This window comes from Haliaeetus leucocephalus, unplaced genomic scaffold, assembly GCF_000737465.1.
Source record: "Haliaeetus leucocephalus isolate CR32 unplaced genomic scaffold, Haliaeetus_leucocephalus-4.0 Scaffold473, whole genome shotgun sequence".
NCBI lineage: Eukaryota > Metazoa > Chordata > Aves > Accipitriformes > Accipitridae > Haliaeetus > Haliaeetus leucocephalus.
This window is the reverse complement of record NW_010972909.1, coordinates 3,163,100-3,185,838: the sequence shown is the minus strand read 5'-3', so window position 1 is coordinate 3,185,838 and position 22,739 is coordinate 3,163,100. Positions and strand designations below refer to the sequence as shown.

Sequence of the window (22,739 nt, the reverse complement as noted above, 5' to 3'; positions counted from 1 at the left end):
ACATATATATTTAACTCTCACTGTTTTAACTCTAAAACCTCAAAAATAAGAAGATAGATAAAGAACCCTCCAAGTGTTGTTAAATGTTTGTGATTTTTTAGTTCCAATAAAAATTTCAATATGTCAAAATATGTTATTATTGGCAATATTAAATTTAATAATTTAATCCTGTAATCTTAACTTTTAGGAGTGGGGACTGGGACAGGCTGAGATCAGTGGCCACAGGGCCTTGACAATTGTCCGGGTAATTATTAGCAGTTTTAATGTCTACTAACGCTTTTTTTCCTCCCCACATAAATTGCCTATCTGGAAGATAAATATGGTCTTCCCATCACATAAAAGAGAAAAATGACTGAGAATGGTTTAGGATTTACAACTGAGGACACTTGATGGCTGTATCTTTCAGCAAAGGTGGGCTCAGTAAGAGAAGTGGTTTTTTTTATAAAGCGCAGCTTTCTCTGGTGACAAACTACTTGCGTGAATGCTGCCACTGCAGTTTGCTGCTGAGCTGTGCAACAGGCCAATACCTGCAGCACGTGTCTCCATTCAATTCCATACAAATTGTACAGTCTTGTTTTCTAAACCTATTGTTTCTGTGCCACAGCTTTGCTGTGATTAGAGATTGCTGGAACAACATCTTTACTATCAGTTCATGGCTTTCTGGTTGACTAGCTGAACTGCATTTGAACTGAGCTTGCTTTCTGTTTGGGTTTTTTTTGTTGCTGTTATTGCTATTGGTAATTGTGAGGAACTTAAAGCCCTTACTCACGCATTAGTCTGCAGTTATCTTTGACTTTGTCCTCACTGTGGCTTAATCTGTCCTCGCCTCATGTGAGCTGCCCTCATGCTTATGGTTCTGTTGCTTTTGCCTCTGCTTAGCATGGCTTTTTATCACTTGGACAAAGAAACCACTCATTTCCTCATTGTGATATTAGTTGCTAAAGTCTCCTTGTGCTTTCTGGCATTCAGGCTGACTATCAGGCTTTCTGACATTATCTAATGTTTCTGTGCCAGGCTTGTTACTCTTCCAGGGTCAAATAAACAGGCTGTAATAATTTCTCATTTTGGGGGATCAAAGTCAAGAGTCTCAAGCCCATCTATCCCTACTTTGAGCTGTCTTGGAATAACACAGTATGGTAGTCTAGTACTGCTTAGAGCTGATACCGTCCTTGCCTGCCTTTCCCTGAGTGCCAGTCTCAAGTGTGTCTTCACTGATACCTTTCACTTTCATACGCTTTGTAGGGATCATTCTGTTGTGTCATGCAGTTGACAAGAGTGACAAACATGGTCACTAGATGCAAGCACTTCAGTGCTTGAAGTTGTTAATAGTGTAGTGTACAAAGAGACAAACCTTCTGCTTGACATTACCAGGAGGGTTTTACATTACTATTTGGATTTGGGAAAGGACATTATTGAAACTGGAATATATCCAGGTGCTCTGAAGCTAAGCCTTCCCCTCCTGCAAAAAGCGTCTTGATCTTTTATGACCAAAAGTGATCAGCAACGATTCTACATTTCAAATAAATGTGTTTTGTATGAGGACATACTACTTTATCCATAGAATATACAGCCTATCCTGTGCTAGCAAAACGATGCCTTTGTTATTCTCTGGGAAGGAGTGACACTCACTGGCCAGAATGTATACTGCCATGAATCAAGTATATTTAAAGAGTCCTTTGAATGGTTTTAATATGTCTTTTGGAAATGGAAAAAGAGAGAGTCTCAACACATAAACACAGGAGGGAAGCAACAATTAGCTGGAAGTTACAAAACTTGCAGGTTGTATTTATAGCCTTTGGACAGTTATTAGTAAATAAATGGCACCAATTGTCCTCCCTTATACATCCTTATGCACATACATCTTGGCACTTTCCGTCACCTTTTTCTCATTTTTTTTGTAAACTTCTTTTTTTGAGGCCTAATAGGATATGTGGTTGAAGATGTAGTGATAATATCTGCAGGGTATGTAAGAATATCCAGTTCTTCTCTTTGCTTAACTTAGAATGGAATAGGAGAAAAGGTGTAAAGTGCACTGTCATCCTCAGTACCTTGATAGACAGTACTTAGAATGTGAATTACCCCTGGCTTTTTATTTATTACTAGGGAGGGCAGTAAAAGAAGATAAAGGGATTTTGAAAGGAGGTAACCGAAATGGCAGGGATCTGGAAGAAATTGAGGGGCTGTACTCAGAGGAAGCTTCCCATACCTTTATACATGCATTTTGCCTAGAAATAAGATCTGTAACAATGGTAGGCGTGGAACACCAGTCTCATGAAAAAGATGAGAACCAACAGACTGAATAGGTTCAAGAAGTGCTTGGTAAATTTATGCTTGAGTTGTTTTATGTGGTTATTTTAGGGACCAGCAAAGTTCCTGTGTTCCTGTGAATATTGACTGGAGGATGGTCTGAGCTACAAGAGGTCCAACTTCTGTATGCATTTGACACTCTATCCTATCCTGGTATATGGACAAGTCTGTTCACCTCTTTGTGTCTTTCTCCATTTACCCATCACTGGGACTGCTAGTTGGAAATAAAAGCTGTCTGGACAAAGAAGCTGCCTGATGGAGCACAGCATCCAACGGAGTGGGGTACTCAGTGCCTGTGAGGGCTTCTGTGTACTAATGTACTCCTCTCATATTAAATGTAAGAAGAAAAGGAGAATCTTATAACACTGATTACCTTACTTTTATATCTGCATTTTCTTTACATGGAAAGCACTGCTACTGTGTTAAGGAAGGGCTAAAGATTTGCATATTCACTAGACTCTTCTAGTGTTGGATGCTGGCAATACGCTTATGCTGTAAACTCCTTATCAACTTTTCCATTTGACAAAGGCTGGCTTGTGTGTCAGTGACTCTTCTCAAGGCTTTGCTCTGGTTTTCTGGGTTTTTGGGGGGAGTGTCACTCTCCAGTAATACTGCCTATGGGAAGAAAGTGGGATTTTTGCCCCCTCTCCTGGCTGGCTCATCCTCAGTCAGTGTAGCGGCTCATTAAAGCAATATATCAGTTTTATTATGACTTGGACAGATCTCTGTACCCCCTCTAACATACCACCATTTTCAAAGAGATAAACATTTGAGGCTGGAAGTAAAACTGCTGATTAATATGCTCGGCAACTTATGTATGTTGAAGTGAAAGAAGTAGCAGGATTGGGTGATGGGCTGTGTAACTGGTAAATCATGAGAATGTGGCTAAGATCTGTCTTGTGCTAAAAGCACTGCTAACCTTGACTAAGCTGTATTATCTGGATCTATTTTTCCTTTCAGCCTTATTTTTTCTAAAGACATTTCAGCCCTGGGTATTTGCCATTAATGAAGAACTAGAAATCATTAAGATGCCCACCACGAACACATTTTTCTTCTGTTAACACCATCAAAAGTGGTAAAACAGCTTCCTGAATATAACAGACTCAGAGAAACCAGATTTTAATTTTCAGTAAGCATAATATACATGTTTCCCCATTGGCTCCCTCTCTCCTTTACTCCTGGCGGCACAGGTTTGGCTTGTTCTTTTACACAGCGCTGCTGAATCTTAGGCCTTTACCAGCTGGCTCTCAGCTAAGGCAAGGCCAATGCAGGGTGCAGGGCACACTCAGGAACAGAGTTCAAGAGAACCAGATAGCGGCTAGTCATCAGGGGAGGTTTACTGAAGGCATCTAGAAGATTGTTGTCCTTTGAGGGGTTAGGTAGGAACCTCAAAAAGCTTGTTTCCTTAGGTGTCTTAGTCTCCTTTGAGCAGTTTTCAGAAAAAATACTGAACAGTTCCAAATTCCGCTTTGGAAATCAGTGCAGAATAATTTTTATTTATTTATTAATTCTACCAATAGATCAAGATGTCAGACCCTTGGGACAGAATTAACAGCCCTGAACTGTATGCCTAGGTAAGAACAGGTTTTACAATCTGAAGCCACCTCTGAGCCTAAAATCATTCCGCTGTGTTTGTCCCAGTCTTTCTATTTGGTGCTAATGACCAGCTCCTGCTGCTTCTGCTTGGGACCTAAAGCATGTACTTGGGCTTAACACCCTTCTGAGACTGAGGAGTTTCAGACCCACATCTTCCACCTCCCAGAGTCGCTCCCTGGTGTCCCTGCCTGTAGGCACTGGGGACCCCAAACTAGGTCCCAGTCCCCCTGGCACAGCTTCACTAGTGCTGAGCAGAGGAGAGGGCTCCCTTCCCTCAACCTGCTGGCCATGCTCAAATGCCTTGGGAAACACTGAAACATTAAATATAAATGTGCTAACTTAGCTGCTTGATATTGTTGAACGAAAGCCTCATTCATATTCTTTAGTCTGAAAAAGCGTATACTTTTGCTTCATGTAATGACTGGTTCTCTAATTTTATTAAAAAGGGTCAATACTGAATTTGGACACTGTTGGTTTCAAGAAACAACCACATAAAAAAAAGATGGGGATTTTATGCTTCTTTTTTTTTTTTTTTTAACCTAACCTTTCTGGTAAGAAGCTTGTTTGCTTCAGCGTCTCTTGCATCATGCTTTCCCTTTGACTTTAGATATTGAAGCTCCTATTCTGATAATTTCCAAGTCACTTTTTCTCCTGAGTTTACAAAACATACTGTGTTAATTGTGTGGCTTTCCTAATATGTTCTGCTGAGACTCTAGAGAAGAGAAGAGTAAGTGAAAAATCCTGGCAATTATAGAGATGAAAGAGGGAGTTTCAATACCATACAGTAGAATGCAGCACTGAAAATTCTGAGTTAATGGCAGCTGAGTTAGTGTACCTATGCATGGAAGTGTTAGATACTGTACGCAGGGACTAGTTTGGGACTAAGAAGTAGTATAGCCCAATTAGCAGAGCATTGCACCAGATTAAATCATAAAGTGATCCCTAAGAGCTAATAATTAGTTCAGATATTGAGCTGTATTATCACAGTTATGTTTCATTCATGCTATATGAAAACCCTGAACATGGATGGTTCCACCACAGTGCTGGTGTAGGTGGTATTGTCTTGAAAATTTCTTCAGTAATCTCCACTAGGTGGTATGGACAAGTCCAGTGACGTCCACCAGCATAGCTTTAGCATAGTATTTCAAATTTGCATTGTGCCTCTCCGACTGGGGTTCGAATAAATAAATCCTAGATTGCAATTAATATTCCTCCAGCTTTGCAGTTACAAACACTTGATGATAGTACACTTATGCTTACTACTATTTTAGGAATTCTGTATTTGTATTCTATAGGTCTTCTATCTTTTAGTATGAATTACAATTATACTCATACCTGAATTGTAATTACATTACAGATAAGCCTTTTAGAGCCTCTTGAAGTGCACAAGGAAAGAATTTTTTCAAAAACTTATTTGCATATTTCCATATTAATAGGATTATACCATTTAAGCGCAAGAACACACAACGGTAGGTATCAAATGGAGCAGTGACATAACCAGCTATCAGATACTGTCCCCTGCCTTCAGCTCAAAGGGAACTAGAAATACCCCACTGTCCATGGGTGCTGCTAAAAAAATCCAAAAAACCAGTCAGTTGATTAGGAACTTGGATAACCCATGTTAAAGGTCAGTCTTAATAGCATGGATCAGGATAGGTAAATACTGAAGAAATGCAAACTTGATTCAGAGAGAGTTGTACATGTCAAGCTCTAACTACTGCTTAAGAAATTCAGTTATTAATGGTGGCCCCAACCTTCCCAAATCTCTACTTGTGGCTAACAGTGACAGAGCCTTTCTAGAGCCATATGAATGGAAGCGGGATTTTTTTATATCTTCAAATCCAATTTTAGGCTTGAACAAAGTCAGCTGTCGTCTGCATGGCAGCTGAGAAACAACCATCTCTTTGCTTGTGTTAGCACGTACATGCAGTTGACTTGCAGTGTGTGAATGACCAGACCAAGCATACCAGTTATGTGAATGAGAATTGTTTTCAGTGTTCATTATCCTCTGTTCAGTGTTCCTGGGGATCCTGAGGCAGTCTAAAAATCTGAAGCATTCCTACAAGAGGAAGAGGAAAGCTGAAGGGCCCTTGTGTGCCCATAGGTATTAGCATTCTCCTTTTTCCCCCTGGTTCTAGTCATGGTTTGAATGTGCTGCATAAAGAATATTGGCTCAGTCTACCCACCAGTATTCTGGGTGTTTCTGTACACAAGTAGTTCTTTGCAAGCACTAAACCTGAATCTATGTTATAGGTAGCTTTGTCTCGAGTCTTGCACCAGTCCCTGTCCCTTGGACAGACCTTGGACCTACGTTAGAGTCCTGTCCCTTGCTGTTCTTGCCTGGGCTTCTTGAGTGGACGCTGGCCTGCCTCCCTGCCTCACCTTGTACGACAAACCACTGAAAGGCTTATGGAGCCGATTGCTCTCGCCACCTCGGCCCTCCTTAGGTATTGCAAATCTGCGTCCTGGTGAGTTAGGGGATGGCCTTGCCTGTGCTGTTGTCACCCTTGGTGCCTGGCTTTAATGGAGTGTCTCTCACTGCTCCCTGACATCTGTGGACATATACACAGATATATACTCTATAGCGTGTCTGTATAGGTATGTGTAAAATGCATCTGTGAGTAAATAAGTAACATATTATGCCTATTAGTATACTGCTTCACATCTATATTTATACGTGTACTTATATTTATTTTCTATATTCTGCATTCCCTATTATATATCCTTGCATTGGGTGTAGGTGCCCAGGCGCTGGCAGGGGGACTGCAGGGCGGCCTCTGTGAGGAGAGGCAGGGGCTGCCCCGAACCGGACACAGCCGGCTCCAGCCGGCTCCAACCCACCCACCACAGCGCGCGGCCGAGCCCCTCGGCCACGGCTGGGGTGCCTTGGGGAAAATGCATTTCGGAAAGGCCAAAACCACCGCATAGCCTGTGAGGTGAGAGGGGAAAAAGAAGTGTGGGAAACAGGCCTGCGAGCACCGAGGTGAGAGGAGCAGGAGGAGGGGGAGGACGTGCTCCAGGTTCCAGAGCAGAGAGTCCCCTGCAGCCCCTGGAGAGCCCACACTGGAGCAGGTTTTTCCTGAAGGACTGCAGCCCGTGGAAGAGCCCGCGCTGGAGCAGGGGAACAGTGTGAGGAGGAGGAAGGGTGGGCAGAGGCAAAGCATTACAGACTGGTCCCCCTGTGTCTCTCAGGGCATGTGTGAGGGAGTGAGGTAGAGGAGCTGGGAATGAAAGAGAGGAGTTGAGCCTGGGAAGGGAAGGTGGGGGAAGATGTTTTAGTTTTATTTGTTTCTCACTATCCCAATCTATTTTAACTGGCAATAATTTAGGTTAATTTTCCCCCAGTAGGATCTGTTTTGCCCATGACAGCAATTGTCCTTGTCTTTATCTTGACCCATGAGCCTTTTCATCTTATTTTCTCCCTTTGTCCTGTCGAAGATGGGAAGTGAGGGAGCGGCTGGGTGGGCGTCTGGCAGCCGGCCAGGGTCAACCCACCACAATTCTATAGTCTATAGTCTATATATTATGTATATCTATTTCTTTATATAGAAACCTACGTATATACAAAAATGTATATATATTTTTTTTTGTATTAGCACTTCCTGGTCCAAAGGAAATGAGCAGCCAGTCGGAGGGTGGTCTGAGATCATGTGGGTATGATGGTTTCAAAAAAATGACAACCATCCAATCACAGAGAAGTACGAAAGCATGTGGGGTATGAGATAAAAAATGTGGGTCTACCCACACTACCTATGGGTATATTGTAGGCAGGAGCGTCCCGCTCTGACCCCTTTCTGACATAGACAGGAAGGGGAAGTGTTGCTATCAGCCAGTCACAGGGCAGCCTGTGAAAAAGTGGTGGATGGTGTTTTACAAAATGGCAACCCCTGGGGGCAGAAATAGGTGAAGGGAACAGATGAGGTGACTGGAAGATGTACAGGACTTTGGGGCAAGTGGGCCACAAGGTGGGCAGTAGGGGCAGGGCTTCCTCTGCTGTTAGGGTGGCATCAACCTGTCCCTGCTCATGCTGGGTGAGGGTTGTCCTCATGCTGCTTTTGCCCTCCACCAAGCTCCCTCCGGTCTGTCACCTCTGTGCTGGACCCTGGGGCCCCATCTGTGTGCACCACCCCAGGTGTAGTCCAGCAAAAGGGAACCATCACTGGCCTTCACATGCTGGCAGGGCTACAGGGGATGCAGTTCAAGATGTGGGCAGTCTTCATCCGACGTGGGTTTGGGCCTGCCCCGTACTGTGTGCAGGACTTGACATTTGTTCATGTTGAGTTTTATGAGATTCCTGTAGGCTTGTTCCTTAGCCTCTCCAGGCACCTCTAACCAGTGACTCTGCCCTCAGGTTTATTGACTGAGCCCCTGGTTTGGTGTCATGTGTGGACTTGGTGAGGTGCATTTCATCTCCTATTCTGAACACTGGTAAAAATGTTGACCAGGCCAAGTCCCTGGATAGAATCCTAAGAAATTATCTTGCCACTGGTCTCTAGGTTGCACATGAATTTTTCCCCTTCCCGATAAGCTCTTCCTCCTGTATTTTTCATGTGAAAGCTACCCAAAGCACACTAAGTGTAATTAGTGTGTTCATTTCTGTTTGCTGAAATCTCACAATTTTAATAGTACAGCCACCAGGGCTGATAGTCTGTCATTTGCTTTGAAGTTTTTGAATTAGCCTCGTCAGTAGTGTTTATCTTCTTTAGAAGGGTTTCTCACTGGAAAAATTTCTCATTACATGCAGGACTGTTAAGGTTTCAATTGCTGGTTTGGAGTTTAGGAGTTTAGGTACAGCCTTTTGGCATGGAATCAGAGGAAATGACGTCTGGAAAGGCTGGTACACAAGAGGGTATGTTTCTGGCTGTTATTGGAAGAAATTTCTGTTTTCTTACTTTTCTCTTGTTTTCTGCATGACCTTAAGAGATGGTGAAAACTGTCGTGCAAACATATCAGAAGTCTGTCTTTCTGATCTGTCTGTCAGAGTTCTTCATACATCATTTATTTTCACCAGTTCTTTAAATGTTCAACATGTTACCAATGGTGGAAAGATGGCTGAGACATAGTATGCATCAAAGTAATGGGTATTCTGCCAGCATTTAAGCATTTAATCAACTAAATTCAACTGTGCATTTTGTTTTCCAATTCTCATGACTTTTCAATTTTGCTTTTTAAAACTATTTTAGGGGGCAGGAGTATGTATTTTGAGACTTGAATTTTTTTCTTTATCTGAATGGTGATACTAGAAATACTGTGGTAGTAGCTATTTCTTCTGTATTTATGTATGTTTTGAATTCATGGAATGTATTCAATGGAACATTTTTCATTGAAATTACTTTTCCTCACTCCAGTCCTATGTCTAATTCTACTTTAATGAATGCATTATCAATTATGATACCTTTCTACTGCAGCACATAAGTTATATAGTAATCAGTGAAACATGGAACATTCACTATGACAAGCTTCTATGGGAAATCATACTTGATAATATGAGTTTCAGCTTTTTATTTAACTGTGTTCAGCCTTTCTGTCATTTTTATTCCATGTTTCTTGAAAGTTATTGAATGCAAAATGATGATATTCACTTGACTAGGAAGAATGAACTGATTAAACACAAAATAGTTGTGATGAAAAAAGTTATATGAATGAGAGCTAAAACTAGATCTAGATTTGCAGTTCAACTTGATGAGTCACTAAACACTGTTTTCTTTTTGCAGGTTTCTCTTGGTGCTGATTTGTTTAATATTCAGTGTACTGTCTACTATAGAGCATTATTCTGAATTTGCCACTGGAACACTTTTCTGGATGGTAAGTGAACTTTTTTGTAAAAGACTCTAGTCAATTTGACTAAATCTATATTGCTTTAGGTGAACAAGGGAGATAACTGTTTAAAATCCTCATGCAAAGCATGCTACTAGGACATTTAAAATATTACCTGCTTTCATTAAAGGAAGGTCATAGTTTAATGGGGATGATTATTTTCTAGACCTGTAAACTGTGAGGGTACTTGATAGATTAACAGTTTTTATATTCTTGCTTTTCATAAGGTATCAAACTGTACCCTGTAGCTCTTATAGTAGACAACTGGTGTTCATCAGTCTTATGCAGTGTGGAACAGGATATTGTATAGGCAGGAATGTATTTTTGAAACATTTCTTCTAAGTCTTATTGTAAAAAATTGGCCAAGGACCATGCTCTTCAGAAGTATCTGAATCTCAGGGGCTAAGTGATTTCTGTCGGAGTAGTTTGCCAGTATATAGAACAGAAAGGAAGAGCTTCTATCACACCTCTATGCATCAGTGATTTGGCTTTGAAGTTGGTGCTTGTTAACTGTTATGGCTGTTAGCAATCCACTAGGGTGTTGGATTCTTCTTGAGCATACATTAAGTTTTGTACTTGGTATTTTGTAAAAGCATAAAGACATTGTGCTGCTTATCTAATATCCTTTTCTTGATGTTAGGATCTTAAGTAGTAATTTAAACAACAGGTGTTGTGATAGAAAAATCTGCTCACTTGGAGGTATACAGAAGTGACTTATTGTTTTCACAGTAGCCAGGGAAAAAATTTTTTATCACTGGACTGAGGGGCTAATTTACCGATGAAATGTACCTGAACCATGTTACCAGTCCTGAGCTATTAAGTCTCTTAAAAATGTGAAATCACATCCAGCAACCATCTAACAACTGTTGTAACATACATACAAAATTTTTAAGTGTTAATTTGAGGTAGGTGGGAAATAAAAATACAAATAATTTTCATGAGGACTCCACACAATGTTCCTTCTCTGTTCCCCCCTGCCCCTCTTCACCTGTAGAAAGTTAAGAATGGCAATGAAGCATCCTTGATAAAAATGGAGTAAACCACTTTTAAACAGTTGCGTACAATATCTGTATTTCAGCCACTCATCCTCTGATCTCAATGTGTGATAATCTCAGTATTCTTATTGTAATTTTTTTTTGCCAAGTGGTGACTTCTAATGTGATGGATTTGGGTTTTCCATCTGGTCTGAAAATAAAAATCAGTTACTTACTTATTTGTTTTCCTGTGGCTTAGACTACATTAGTATATGCAGCTTTTGAATGCCATTGACTAAGCCATCATTAGGATCCCTAGTTATTTGGGGATTTTGATTAATGTTAATCCTGTAACAAATGTTGCTTGGCCTTTAAGCCATATTCAGTGTCAAGCAAAGTGCAGTATTCTGCCAATCATACATAGTCTTATACTCACTGAAGGATTTAGAGTGATTATAGCTCAGTATAACCACCACCAAACAGTAATACTGGCAAGGATTCAATGCTTAGCTGATTGTTTTTGTGCAGATGGTATGTGCATGTACAGACACATATTATTGTTGGACAAAAAATAACTAGATGAAGACAGATATGGGGTTCACATAGTGCCCACATAGCACTGCCAGCTATTTTTAAGTGATGTTATTGTCAAACAAATGAATCATGCATAGTCAGTGGCAGTGCTGGAACAATTTCTTGGCCACCTTGTGTTACAGCCTTACCCTGGAGGATAGATACCTCTCTTGAGTTTATTTTCCTCCCTGCTGTTTCCTGAGCTTCCTTCCTAGAAATGGCCAACACAGAGGTTAGCTGTTCTGCTGGCTACTGTAGATTCACTTGCCTAGAAAGCATTTGTCTTAAAACTGTAAGTATTACAGTTTGCTCTGAAATAAATTCACTTCAGTTACAACACTTGAAATATTGCTTTAGAGCTAATTGAATTAGTTCTTTTTCACAGAGTTGTGAGGTTTCTTGTTTCTAGTAGCTGAATGGTTAGATTCCTGTTTGGAGCACTTCTCCCCACCTTTACCTGAAGGAATTTCAAACTGCATCTCCCACTTTACCCAGGAGAGTGCTAACCCCACAGAAGCCTGGGGGTCATTGCTGTCTTTGTAATAGATCATTACTCTGATCTATTTCATACCATAGTTGACTGTTCATGGAACCAGAGAGAGTTTCTCTCACCAAAATATGAAAACACATGCATATGTATTCTGCCTTCCATGCCACTCTGTTCTCTTGAAACTATTTGAGAACAGTGGAGACTGCCAGTATGGTGAGAAAAAAAATTGGACCAAAACATCTATTGGATCAAGTTCAAAATGAAATTTATTTGTTTCTGTCCTAACTGAAGGAACCTGTAATTCTTTGCATAGCCCTGTTAGTGTGTCAGTAGCAAATAAATACTAGTCTGTGATGCTTGTGGTATTTTGCCACTTGTAGAAAAACTGCTTTTCGTTATATTGAGGTACATTAACAGTTGGGAAGGATCAACTTCAAAATTGTAATGTTGAAAGTTGGTAAGGCCTGACAAGAAGAATAGCATTTGATACTTTTAGACGCTTAAGTGTTTTGTATTTTCTTAGATAGGGTGAGATGATATGTCAAATATAATTTTGGATAATATGTGTCACTGAGGTAGATATGGCACATTAGTAACAGATGTAACTGCAGATGTGTCCTAAGCCACTAAAGTCTTGTGTTTTAAAGACTAAATTTTTTAATGTTCTTAATACATCTGGGTGGTGTAAGATAATTTCTTGTCAAGTGTGAAATATATCATCATTCAGACGAGCTATGTGAATATGCCAAGGAGAGAATACCATATTAAGAAGGCCCTCCAAAGCAGTGTTTGTAGTTTGAATGGAAAAAGGGGGCTGAAGAAGCAGTTGCTGGAACTTAAAGTAAAAAAAGCCTCAAACCCTTATTCGCTGCGCCCCACCCCCCGCCAAACATATGTTTTCAAGTCTCTGAAAATTCAAGTGAATTCTGGAGGAAAAAAAATATGACTCTTTGTCCCTGTGTTTGACTGTTAAGGCCAATCTGTCATCTTTGAGACTATTGAAGACGTTGCATAGCCACAGCTTCTGATACAGGCTGATGCTATGCCTCCCCAAATGCTGTAAATTGCTCTATTTTGATGTCCTTGCTTGGGCTTAAAGGAAACTTCTGTTCTTTGCATTTATGAAGAAAAGACAACATGTAAATTTCCATCTGATTATCACTGTGGTAAAATCAGTTTACTTCTGTGGTAGTAGGACCGGTAAAATTGCTTGTCTTGAACTTGTAAATGCTGTCATTTGAAGGACGTTTTTGTTCTCATACTACCAAATATTTTGTGTATTCACTGCCACTCTTGGAAGGGTTTTTGCCAGCTGTCTGTGATAATCTAGTGTACATACATTGTATGATCATTGTTAATTCCTGGTTTTTTTTTTTTTTTTTTTTTTTTTTTTTCTCCTCTGACTATTTAGCAACTCAGTAAATGAGAGAAGTGACAGTGGCACTGGCACAATGAATCATGCTGATAAACACCAACAGAATAGATAGTCAAGAACATAATTCCTCCTGAAGTTCTTATACTTGCAGAGAGAAGCTTAGAGTTTCAAATAGTGTTTAAAATGAATCACAAGACTTCTAGGTAGAACAACCATGTACATGTTATTTCACAATCCACAAAGCTTAAATGCACTCGCAGTTGTTTTTTATTCAGATTGCTACATGTAGTGTGGTATGAAAAGGAATCTCTAGTTTCCCTGGCTTTCCTTGGTCCTGGATCTGTACTGTTGGGAGCTTTTTCACTTGTCTATCCATCAGTATTTAGGATCTGCTGCATGAGAAAGTTCTTGCACACTGTCTGCGGAAACAAGCACAATGGAATGGGCCACAGTTGTCAATAAAGTATTTGCAACACTTAAGGCAATACTACATTACCATCTGCCTTCTAAACTTGCAGCGCCTGCCCCTCTCTTCAGCTCCTGCAGATGCTGGAATTTTCCAAGAAGGAAGGGCAAATAGGGTTTTCCAAAATAATTGCGGCCACTCAAGTTACAGATTGCATAATGGGAGGGAATAGCATCTCCACTTGTCATAGTATGCAAATGCTGAATCTCACAGAACTCTCAAACCATGTGCCTTGGTGGTTTCTTCTTTTCATAGAGTCAGAAAATAATTTGGGTTGGAAGGGACCTCAGGAGGTCTCTAGTCCAACCTCCTGCTCAAAACAAGGTCAATGATGAGATCAGACCAGGTTGCTCGGGGCATTATACCATTAGATCTTGAAAACCTCCCAGGATGGAGACTGCATAGCCTTTCAGAGCAGCCTGTTTCAATGCCTGACCATCCCTCATAGTGAAGAAGGTTTTCCTTATATCTAGTACGAACCTCCCTTCTTTCAATTTTCGTTTGTTGTCTCATTCTTCTGCCGTGGTCTGTTTTCTTTCATCTTCCTGCCATGCACTGCTGTTAAGAACCTGGCTCCATCTTCTCAATTACCTCCTTGTATGTATTGACAGGCAGCTCAGAGGTCCCACATGCATTCATTTCTCCAGGCTGAGCAAGTCCAGTTCCCTCAGCCTCTCCTTATAGGGCATGTGGTCCAAACACTCTGACCACCTTGATGGCCCTATGCAAAACTTGCTCCAGTTTATCAAAGTCTTTCTTGTAGTGGTGGAAAAAAACCAGGTGCAGCATTCTAGGTGCAATCTATTGCTAAGTAAAGGGGGATAATCACTTCCCTTGTTCTCTTGTTACCTTTCAACACTTCCTTGTATTTGGAGGAGGTTGTCTTTAAAGACCTGCTAGCTATCCTGAGCTTGTTGACCCTTCAGAGCTGTCTCCCGTGGGATCCCACCTATCAGTTCCCTGAATAATTGGAATTTGCTCTCCTGAAGTGTAGGGTCTGTATTCCCTTTAGGATCTTGAATTACATTATTTCTTGGATGCTACATCCAAGGCATTGTCATTGATTATTATGTCCCCAATTAATTTTTCCTTGTGTATCTAAACAGCAATCCAGCTGTGTTTCATTCCCAGTTGCCCACTCAATAACTGTATCTAAAAGTTACTCCTGAAACACTCCAGAAACCTCTCAGATTGCTTGCATCTCACCGTGTTGCTCTTTGAAAAGGTGCTAGCTGAATTATAGTCTTCTATAAGAACCAGGGCATAATCTAGAAACTTTCTTGAGTTGTTTAAAGATGACTTTGTCTCCCTTTTTATCCTGATCACGTGATCTGTGACGAACTTCCACCATCATGTCACCTTTAGTGGCCTGTTGTCAGATCATGATTTGGTGCACTAAGTCCTTAATGTCTGACTTCTGGAAGAAGTCTGGCATGCCTCTTTTAAAGCCCCTGTCTGATGTCCTTGTCCATTTCTTCCAGTTTCGCATGCCCTAAATATTGGAGCAGGTACCTTCTTAAGAAATCCTCCATTTTGATCACCAGAACGAATTGGCGAAACTGAGCAGCGTGCTGAGCCAAAAGAGCAGTGTGAAGAATGACTATGGGCAGTTCTGTAACTGGGATTGCTGAAAAGAGAGAACTTATTCTATTGTATACTAAAAGCAAGTTTCTGAAATATTCTTGCCCAGGGTGGTGTTTATGAACTTGAGGTACAGCCTCACAAATTATCATGCCATGGCTGAGTACCAGCAGGTGGATAACTGTGGTGTATGGTATGTTCTATGAGTAACAATTTGAGGGTAGGGGAGGGAATGTGGCTTTCTTGCCTTTTTGTGGACCATGTGGTAAAGCCTGTTCCCAACAGGCATGTGAGCATCAGAATTTTTGGAATTGGTTTAAAATTCCTTTAAAAAAAATGGATTAATACTTTTGGTAAAAACAAGGAAGGAAAAACCTGTTAAATAGCTGTCTTTTTTTTCCCCTACTTAATTATTCTCTAGACACTTTTGGCACTCATGGAGATATTTGATGGGGTTCATTTGCCTTTTTAATAGCTTCTTCCAAATACAAGTCAAGAGCAGTAATTATGGGATTTCCTACAGTCAATACTTAATCTTGAGTCAACACTGTTCACTTTCTGTCTTTGATAGAATTGACTCCTAATTATTACTTGTGTTTATCTGCTACCTTCCCAATGGTTTTCATAAGTGCTCCTTATATAATGTGTGACTGAATGCAGAATGAGTTTGTGATTCCTGCCTGAGCTGCAGAGCTGCATCCACATGGACTTTTCTGACAGGAACCTGGCTCTTGAAGAGTGTTCATCTTGAAGAAGGCAAAACCTGACAGCTGTTCTTTTGTTCCATCATCCTTACCTGTTGCTTGTTATTCTTTTCTTAATGTAAAATTCTTTAAAAATGCATATTCTAAGAAATTAAGAGAACAGGCATAGTATTATTTCTTTTTTTTAATTGGAATCCCTACCTGCTTGAAGTAATTTCATACTTCAGTCCTTCACTGATGCATTTACAGATGGCTTAATAAATAATTAAAAGAAGAAAAAGTTAGTCTTTAAATACTAGAGTTGTCTTTAATCTACTTGTTCTTAAAATAAATATATGCACTTTTATCATTACCTTGGATTCCTGTCACGGGTCAACTCTGTTTCCATTGACCATATTTCCTAGAGTTCTAACCATTTTACTTCTTTTTGCTTTCATTTGTTGAAATTTGCCCTGTGAGTTCAACAGATCAATTAAATCAGTGCTGATTGCTTATGAAGTCTTTCATTACAAAACCTTCTGCTTTGCTTAATTGCTCTTTTCGACTTTTAACATTTGTAACTTGTATGTAAGTCTTCCTTTTATACTCCTTGTTCTAAGAATGATCCTCTAAAATCTTATTTACAGTAGTGTTTAAAGTTATGCTTCTTCTTCAGCCACTTTCTTCTCTGGGGGGTCATCAAACTTACATGGACATGTGTTCTTCCTGATATATAAAGCTTTCTTTTAGGTGTGTGTGCATATTATACAACTAATGTATATATTTTCACTAGTTAGTATTGTTGGGTGGTTGTTCAAAGCAAAGAATGTCTTGAGCTATTTTCAAAGAGTTGCTGATGTATTAGCAGAGACTTTTTGCAGGACCATAGGCAAACCTTGAAGTTGTCTCGGTCCAAGATCACAGTAGCCAAGTAACTGAGATTAAAACTAAAAAAAGTGTATAGGAGTATTTTTACTTAAAGTTACTATAGGAATTATTGTTTTTACTTAAAAAGTTTATGCCGGAAAAGGAAAAAAAAACTGTTTTCAGCAAACCATGCATATGCTTATGTTCATCTATTTTTTCAGTCTTCCTTCATTGTGTCACTTTTAGGTAACATTTTATCTTTCCACTTTGTCCCAAATTTTAATTCCCTAATATATACAGTTATAATTTTATCTTATTTTAAGATGATTCTGTTGAAAAATTGTTTTTGAGAAGTTGTCAAAGCCTTTTGTATAGGCTTTTGCCTATACAGCAGGAAGCTGTAATGTTTTCTTAATGATCTAGTAGTTTGTGTGTCAGTTTTGATTTATAAATGGCATCTAGATCTTTAAGAATATGGCATTAAAAGATAAACTATAAAATGGGCCAGGTGTAATTCCTCCTTTGAGGATTAATCTGATTGAATTTTCATGGTTAGAGGTCATATGCTTTTCTACCAGGAGAGGTCACCATGGTAGTTTACAAAAGACAGATTTTTATTTTTCTTGTAAAAGACCGTGCGAAAAGAGTTTCTTAGCTCATGGGAGTAATTTCACTAATTGTGCTGTTCTAAAAACAAGAACAAAGTATTATTTTTATCAGACACATGATGTTTTTACACACTATAACAGAACACAATAAATCATCTATTTGTATCGTGACAGAGTGTTGTAGGTAAAGAGGAAATTTATCACTGTTTTAATATCTTGATATTAATTGCTTTTTTAAATTTAAGAATACCAAGAGTGTTCTTGACTGAGAAAATAGAATGGTTTTGCTATAAAGCATATTGATTTAAATTTATTAATTTAATTTCTACTTGTATGCCATGACGTATTTAATATTGTGGTCATTGCTATTAGAATGAAGGAGGAATAGGAAATATTGTTTATCTTAATGTGCTTTCCAATTCAGAGCACATACATAATCCAAATGTGAAATTGCTGCAACATTTTCAGACTAGGTGATAATGGCAAAACTGTGTAGGAAATGATATACCTGATTGGACAAAAAGCTTAGTTATTTCAGCATTGTATCTCTGATAGTGGTCTGTTGCCAATGCACAAAAGGAAGGCTTTCTCACAAAACTATTATCTATTAAAATAGGTAAAGTGCTTCTGGTCTTTTGCTTTCACCAGGGGTCACTACATTCTAATCATATTCTCCCGATGGGTGGTTTCCTACCATAGTTTCCTCAGGCTTATGGGATAAGACTTCAAAGGGCATGTGCTGTCCTAGAAGCTTTCTGCAGCAGAGACACAAACAAGGTGGCTAGTCTTAGTGTTTCAGCTGGGATCACCTTCCCTGTTTCAGCAGGGCTGGATCCTAGATTCCAGTGGTTTTTCTAGATGAGCTCAGCTCCTGTGGTACCTCTTCCTTTGGGAGACAGACGTTACGCATCCGCTTTCCTCTGACATTGCTGGAAAAAACAACAGCATATCTTCCAAACACATTAACACCTGTAGTTCATAGCAGTAGAGTACTAGAGGGTACACAATACCCTTAAAGACTCTGTTTTCAGGGTCCTCACCTGTCTCTGTTGTAGGCCCTCACTGCCCTCTCACACTACTTGGTTGCTAGCAATCCTCACGTAGTGACTACGTTTAGCATGTAGCTTTAATTAACATTCCTCTGTTTGCAATTCCTGTTGGAGAAAAGGCTGAGATGTGAAATTAGGAGCTTCCACATCAGCTGCTGCTTAAGCTTTTCAGGAGAGAGGCTCATGTAGTGGCTGTATTTAGGAGTCATGGCTTAAGCGGGGGCGGGGGGGGATCTCATGAAAGACTTCAAGGCTGCAGATAGATCACATTATTCTGTGGCTTTCCTGAAGTCATTGCTCTGTTTTGGCTTTATATAATGATTTCTTCTGCATCACGTGCCATGAACACGTCGTCCTGCTGTATATATAGGCTAGGCTTCTCAGAGTACCCAAACTTCAGAGTACCAAGTGACAGTTGGGTTACTTAAGCCAGCTAAGGCATGTGTGTATTTCACTGCTCTGTTTCTGAGCTAGACGTCAGGATGGCTTTTCTTTTTTGAAAGGAGTGAGTTGATGACACCATTTTCAAAGTGTGTGTTTTTAGAAGAGGACACACTCTTCCTGTCTACAGTGGAGGAGCTCTCCTGTTCCTTTATTTTTGTTTGTGCTTTTGTCCCTTCTCCCATTTAAACTATGTAGTCATGTCATAAAATGCTGTGTCATCTTTAATCTGTTAGCAGAGTAGAAACAAGGCTGCATGGTATATAATGATGCCCCATCCCTGGCAGTGTTCAAGGCCAGGTTGGATGGGGCTTTGAGCAACCTGGTCTAGTGGAAGGTGTCCCTGCCCATGGCAGGGGGTTGGAGCTAGATGATCTTTAAGATCCCTTCCAACCCAAACCATTCTGCGATTCTATAAGCTTTATTTAGTCTTCTCTACGATTTATGGTGAAGTGTATGTATTCTAATAGGTTTGAGGGCATTTCCTCCATCCCATCAAAGCAACCGGTGTTAGAAAGTAAAAATGGTGGAATTTTTAAACATTTCTTACTTTTTTGCCAGTTTACAATTCTAAATCTGTGCTTTGCCACATGGCATTAGCACTTAGGTCCTTCTCCAGGTCTGTTTAATAAAGTGATATGTTGATAGTCTAACACATTAAGTTCACAGGTACTCCTCTGGCTGGCTTCACCAGATCATTTCTTACAGATGATAATGGATTTCTTACAGATTATCACATGCATACTAGGTCCCATAATATTTAGTGGCATTTGGTGATATTTGTGTAGTGTATATTGCCTGTGTAACAGTAGGTGTTAATGAGGTGTACAATCCCTTAAAGGCGCTGACAGGTAAACTGCTTCAGTAGAAAAATACACTATTTCTTTTATACTATGGAAGAGTCAGACTATGTTAGTGTAGAATACATCTGAATAAAAATAACCACATAACTCAAAAGCATTTGCTCTATTCTTTTATTCCTTGTAAACCTGTGAGAAAGAAAACAAGCTCTTTCTGAGCTTCTTGTTGGTCTGTGGGAAGATAAAAAAATAGATCAGTAATATTATATTATTATAATATAAAACATAATTAAAATAGATATGGAATATTGTTTCATACATTAAACATTTTAGGAAAAAAATGAGTCCACAAGTCTTTCAACACCTTCCATAAGCTTAAGTTGTCTGCTAAGTGATCTTGCTGAGTTGCCATAGTCTTTCTGGAATCAAGTGTAACTCAATCTTCTCGATGTGAATTATACTACAATTATTCTTGTGGGTTATATTACCTTGTGGGTTGCCCTAATGCAGTACAGAACATGCTGTGTTGGATGATTACTGTGTGCTTTTCTGCTATCTAAAAATCATTGTGCAGTAAGTATGGCTGAGACGAATTAACAAAGGGCCAACTCATAATGCCCTTAGTCAAATTTTACTCACTTCTTACTCTAGCTCTATAGAGTTTTCTGTGCAAAGTGGTTTCAGAATGTGGTCCAAAAGACTAGAGAAACATTTCTTATTTGGGAGTGAGAGGAAGGTGGAGAGGTACATGCAGGATTTTTCCAATTCCTCTCCTCAAAATTTTGAGACTCTTCCAAATCAAAAGGTTAAGAAACATGGACATGGTTATTTACAATTCTGAAGTGGATATTCACATTGGATAGATTCCAGTCCAGGAGTAAAGCTAAACCCTTCCCCTCCTACCAGAAGTGGTCCCTTCAGGTCAGGCTTCAAGACATGCTCTTGGGGAACTGGAAGGCTCCTGTGGGGTACTGGTGAATCTATAAAGAAATGAAGAACTTCAGGTGCTAACTTCTTAAATTTTCTTGATTCATTATTTGATTGTTTGCTTAGCAGTATCTTTCTGAATTAAGCAATTCTAGAAAATATCCTGCTCAAAAATAATTGAGACTGTAGTTAATTTTCTTTGTAGAAAAACTGTTGCCTGCCTAAATAGAATTTAAAAGTAAATCTTGCTCTCCAGCTCACCCAACTCAATTGAATGGTAGTTGTCACAGGTAATGTGACTAGAGCACCGTGTGCTTCCCTTATTAGTGTACGACTTCATTCTGTACAAGAGATAGCAAATGTCAATAAACTGAAAGATAAAGATACTCCTGGTATGAAGTCAGTAAATTCAGCATATTTATCAGGAGTGCATAGAACATTTAAGAAGTGTTAGACAAATCCATTTGTATCCAAACAACAGACTTTTAAACATTAAGTGCATTGGTTTCATCTAAGAGATCTAAGTCTGAATCAGCTAATGATACTGTAGGACACTTAGCAGCATTTGGCATCTTTTCTTCCATATATTGGATATTATATTTTCACATATGATGTCTGTCACCTTTATAAGAGCAAGCATGATGGTAGAAAATAAGTATTTTCAGTATCAGTAGGTTTTCATAGCATTTGAGTAACTATTAAGCTAAACAGGTCACTAAATTGACATTTTCAACTCTGAGGACGGGAAAACCTTGAAGACAGGTTATCAGATTAAATTTTGGACACAAGTACACGTGTGCAAACATTTGGACTATTAAACCTTTATGCCTGCTTCTGAGGCTTCATTGTTTTGAGCTGCCATTCCTTGATTGAATCTTCGTGAGCACACACTATTCATTTAGCCATCCCACTTCCTCTTTTTACCCGAGCACCTAAATATTCCAATAAAAAAAGTGAAGAGAGCCTTGTGTGTGCTCTCCACCTAAAACACAGCTGCAGCTGAGAAAATACTTGTCTTTTTCATGTGTGCACTTTAATCACTCCAGCTGAACTCCTTCCCTTCTGCTTCCCCCATGCAGTTATCCATAACCGTACTGGAACATTGTAAATTCCAGGCTGTATATTTCATTTACACACGGTCCTGTATAAAATGTTGATTTTCTGTGTTAATGTGAGCATTTTTTTATTTGGTCATCAATGACATTCTTGGGTAAAAGTTGATGGCTTTTCCACAAGTTTCTTATTTGACTGAATTAGATACGGATGGAAGTTATTTGCATACATATTTCCCTTTAAGCTTTTTTTTTCATATTTTAAATAAAATTAATAAAATGGAGTTATACTAAGAATAGAATAAACATGATTATGTATCATTTTATGACTTATTTTGTGGGGGAAAAAAAAAGACTTATGCAGTGGCTAGAATTAAGAAAAAGAAAAAAATACAAAGATGAAATTAGTTTAAGGGCTTCCACCTGACTGAGCAAAGAATATTATAGGTGTGTGTTTTAATTTTTTTTCCCCAGACAACAGGGACAAGCACAGAATAATGGAACACTGCTACTGACTTTAGCAGAGGTATTAGGTAGTACAAGCCCAGTTTAAAATCTGTAATTATATTATATGTCAGTTCTTTACAGTGGTTAGGCAATTACTGCATGTTAAATGCTTTCCCTAGTATTACTGTGGCAATTTGAATTGCCAAGAGTATCCTTTACCACTAACAAAACAGGAAGAGCCTAACATGTGAGTGTGAAGGATCTGGCCCGTACTGTTGTTTCCTTACTCTGTGCTCCACTTCCTGGAAGCTAATTCGAGTTGCACTACTGCCTAAAGACCCTCTCCACTGGTACGCTTGTCAATACAGCGTGCCTTGGGCTGTGCCTCTGCAGCAGATTCAGTGCCCCAAAGGATGATGCTCTGTGTTTTCCACACCTGTCCCGTGATCCTTCAGTGGGTCATGGTAAATGTCCTGACAGTTTGTGGCAACTGTTCTGTTCAATGGATGTGCAGTTTTGCTTTCCCTTTCTTTCCTCACAGGAGTTCAGAGAAGGGTTGCTGAGAAAAATGGAAGGCTCACACTCGAAGCTGATTCTAGACAGAGTACCCAAGGGTATTTATTAGCTCTATTTTGATCAAGCCTGATGTGGCTCTTATTTTTTTGAGGTAATGGTTTGTTCCTACT

General features: G+C 39.5%; 1 protein-coding gene across 1 annotated transcript in view; it reads left to right on the top strand.

Moving 5' to 3' along the window:
- The window catches only part of LOC104836629 (potassium voltage-gated channel subfamily KQT member 1-like), a 504,398-nt gene that overhangs the window by 14,994 nt on the left and 466,665 nt on the right, over positions 1-22,739 (top strand). Inside the window, exon 2 of the mRNA XM_010575314.1 lies at positions 9,618-9,708. Coding sequence (XP_010573616.1) covers positions 9,618-9,708 — 91 coding nt within the window. The remainder of the gene's footprint in view (positions 1-9,617; positions 9,709-22,739) is intronic.